The sequence below is a fragment of the Apium graveolens genome, chromosome 6 (genome assembly GCF_009905375.1).
Source record: "Apium graveolens cultivar Ventura chromosome 6, ASM990537v1, whole genome shotgun sequence".
Lineage (NCBI taxonomy): Eukaryota > Viridiplantae > Streptophyta > Magnoliopsida > Apiales > Apiaceae > Apium > Apium graveolens.
This window is the reverse complement of record NC_133652.1, coordinates 60,133,379-60,136,983: the sequence shown is the minus strand read 5'-3', so window position 1 is coordinate 60,136,983 and position 3,605 is coordinate 60,133,379. Positions and strand designations below refer to the sequence as shown.

The 3,605-nt window shown below is 32.8% G+C and overlaps 1 protein-coding gene across 1 annotated transcript; it reads left to right on the top strand.

The window, feature by feature from the left end:
• The first annotated feature begins 220 nt into the window (after positions 1 to 220).
• On the top strand, positions 221 to 3,185 carry LOC141668204 (uncharacterized). Its single transcript, XM_074474978.1, has 3 exons — positions 221 to 361; positions 1,317 to 2,010; positions 2,828 to 3,185. The coding sequence occupies exon 2, from the start codon at positions 1,507 to 1,509 to the stop codon at positions 1,969 to 1,971; it is 465 nt and encodes a 154-aa protein (XP_074331079.1). The 5' UTR covers positions 221 to 361; positions 1,317 to 1,506; the 3' UTR covers positions 1,972 to 2,010; positions 2,828 to 3,185.
• Positions 3,186 to 3,605: the final 420 nt, after the last annotated feature.

The window sequence follows — 3,605 nt, the reverse complement described above, 5'->3', positions numbered from 1 at the left end:
GTTTTCTCTTTCCTAGTTATAAATCAGAAAACCGTGTTTTTCATTTTTCTAGTTTTCATTTTATAAAATATGCAAGTTGAACACATATTCAAAATTTTCTATTTTCTAAGAAAAGTTTTCTAGAAAACTGTTGAAGTAAACAACCCATGTACTTTGCACAAAATTAATTTAAAAATAGGAGTAATTTAGCTAAGAGTTTCTTTTTTTAAAAAAAAAACGTAATACGAAAGACCTCTTATAAGGAGAAATAATATTTTTAAAGATCTGCGCTGCTTTTCCCCGTGTGATAAATTTTCTTGCAATTGCCCAGCGGCCCTTTTGCTGCACTTCACAATTGAAATCTGGACTATCGCCTCTCCCGGTAAAGGCCCTTCTTCTTTCTTCTTCTTATACACACATACATAGATATTCGTATAATTTGTAGCAAGTTTTTAATTAATGACATCAAACTGTTTGATGAAAGTCCTCTTAGAATTATATTTCCTGATTATTGCTTTTGTCTTGTGTGTTATTGAGAAATAATGTATCTGATGTATATCTATATGTTGCTCTGTCTTTTATGTAACACCATGTGCTCAGCTAAATTCTGATTTCATCTAATTTTGAAATGCCCAGCTACATGGAATTCCCTTTTCGATCCACAAAATAATCTTTGTTTTTTTGGATTTGATTAAGTATGTTGTTATGTGCATGTAAATGTGTAGGCCTATTTAATTCCTGAATCCATTTCTTCATTGGTAACGAATATTATAATTCTAAAGTGAGGATCAAGTTCGTGTACTTGCATGATATGCTGCTAAAGCCGTCCTTGATATATTGCCGTACTCTATTTTCATCTAATTAGAACAAATTCAATAGTCTCCTAACTCGATCCTTGTATATATTAGAGTTACAAATCCATTTTTACATTAGTTGGAGGGGATCCTGGATTGTTCCGATAGGATTTTTATATATGTGGATGATATGAGGCAACTTTTCTTAAATTACTGTTTAGTTTTTTTTTTTAATCTAATAACCAATATTATTCCTTTTCTTCACGAGGTTTAGTATAGATGATTAAATAAGAAGCATATAATGCTCTAATATGTTTGATTGCTCATAGAAATAGATAGATCATATGTTTTCAACTGAAGCTTCACATGTTCTGGTCTTATTGTAGCATCTTATACTTCATCATAGTATATCTGTTCTGGTGTACAGCTCGAAACAAATTACTTAAAAATCTTGTTGGAGCAGAAAGATGAAAATTGTCCATGTTTAGTTTTTGTGTTGGTCTCCTCTTTTTATCGTATCTTATTTGTGCTTTGTTCATGTAGGATGTTGATCAGAAGATAAGAGTGGGGAAAAAAAGGAAGAGTTGGGGCAGACCAGTTATAGGTAAAATAATGATGTTTAAACCGAATTTTAATTGCACTAATAAGTACCACTTGTAATTGGAGTACTTAATTTTTAAACAAATAAAATTTAAAACTTCAAAAGTTGGTCAATAAATCAAGGAAGAGGAAAATGTTATGTTGTCGAAGTCTCTTGTCCTCTCTGAAGCACCACCGAGCCACTGTGTTCCTCCACCATTGTTACAGTGTTTTACACAATGGTCCAGACACACTTGAGGAATTATTAGATAGACACGTAGTCGAGAAAAAAGATAAATCCTTTGATAATGATGAAAATGAAATTGTAACTCGACAGAGGCTCATAAGTACTCGTCGAGAGGCACTGAGTCTCTACCGCGATATAATCCGGGCTACCCGTTTCTTCATGTGGCCTGATTCCCGAGGTGTGTTGTGGCGTGACATTCTCAGAGAGAATGCACGAAAAGAGTTTGAGGATGCCAAATTTGAGAAAGATCCAGAAATAATTACTAAACTGCTCATCGGTGGACGAGAAGCTGTAGAATCAGCGATTGATAAACTCGTAGAGAAGCAAAAGCAGCAGATTGAGAAGGAGAAAAGTGATCGTGATCGTCACTGAGTGGTATGAAAGTTTGTGTAATATGGCGGCTATCATCAGGTATTCTTCTATGAACTTATAGAATATAGTTATACATCAGGTAATCACTGATGTATGCATGTATTTTTGTTATAATTAGTGGGGTCCTTTTTTTATATTGAAAATATCAAAATACTATATTTTCTTAGCCAGATTTAGTATATCACCTGTGTTCTGTTTTGATAATTTAATTCATTATCAACAGAAACAGTTATTGCGATAGTGTTCACCGCAAAGTTTTATGTTTTGGATTTCTTTTGTACAAGTAGCTGTAGTTGCATCATAGGATATCAATAGAAGTAGAAGTTTCAACTTAAGCAACAATAATGCATTACATGAATCTCGTATGTTAATAAAATGTTTAGGTTTCACCATTTCAGTAATGTTCGAGATCCATAATCAGGGGCCATCTAACTAGTATTTGACCAGAATTTACTGCTAATGCAAATATCAAGCTCAGCTCTCTTAGTAACATATTTACTGTAAAAGAGATTCAATCGAGGAAATAGAACTTGGTACAAGGTTTTTAGATAGAGCAATATATCTCTCTCTTTATATATCTTTTGTGCTTGAGGTTCTCTAGATAGGATATATTTAAAAAAATCTGTTTTTCCATTCCCCAAAAATGGTGATGAGGTACATTGTGCTTCTGGAAGTTGAAACTGCATTTCGCTGCAGTCTTTCATATCAACCATTGTGCTTTTCATGCTTCTACATGTCGCTAGTATAGCTGCATTGTCTCAAATTAGCTATTGTGCTTTCCATGCTTTTTTACATTTCAAGTCACTAACTTGGCTGCTTTATTTTATATTAACCATTGTGCTTTTAATGCTTCTAGTTCATTGATCCTCATCTCCCGATTAGCCGCTTCAACAAATATTCTTCTCCGATCCTAGATTCATCCAATTCAAGTTGCGAGAGCATCAAGTATGATATATATTCCACAATCCAAATCATTGTAATTTGGGATTATATCCATCCAGAGTTTTAATACAATGTCCATTGGTAGGATGTTTACAAATTAGATCATGTTGACTTCGCAATGGGTTGTAAACACATTGACTAGTTGTAGTATTAGTTTGTGTACTAGTTAAAACATCTTTGGCAGCTAACAAGCTACAATGAGCCTTGGCTGTTCATCAAATGTTCTTAAAGCTCCAACTGATCCATTATGTATAAAATATTCTTTAAACGACTGATCGGTGCTTCTGAGCCAAATTGCTTGACCGCCTAATATGGTGGTGTTTGATTTTTGTGTAGTTATGTTTGATTATGCATATTATATAATTAAAAAATAATAATTCTGCAAATGAATAATCAGTAAAGTCTTCATACACACACACTGAACAATTTGTAAGGTTTAATTCCTTAAGAAAATACAAGATATCTAAAAGGAAACACAGTTGTTGGGTTAATTTAAGCAAAACTTGTACAACAATTTTAGGAAGTGAGATGGTGACTTGTCTGAATATATTTATATTTTTAAATTTTTTTGGGTGTAAATTTCGTCGGCAGAAGTGAAGTAGTACAACATATAACTTTGCCATTTATCATTTTATTGGTTTAAAATACTTTCTTAAGGGTTTGAAAATGAAATTAATATTAGAAACAATATA

Bases quoted from the DNA above. Each gene is read 5' to 3' on its own strand.
- LOC141668204 (XM_074474978.1), top strand. From the start codon at position 1,507: ATGTTATGTTGTCGAAGTCTCTTGTCCTCTCTGAAGCACCACCGAGCC.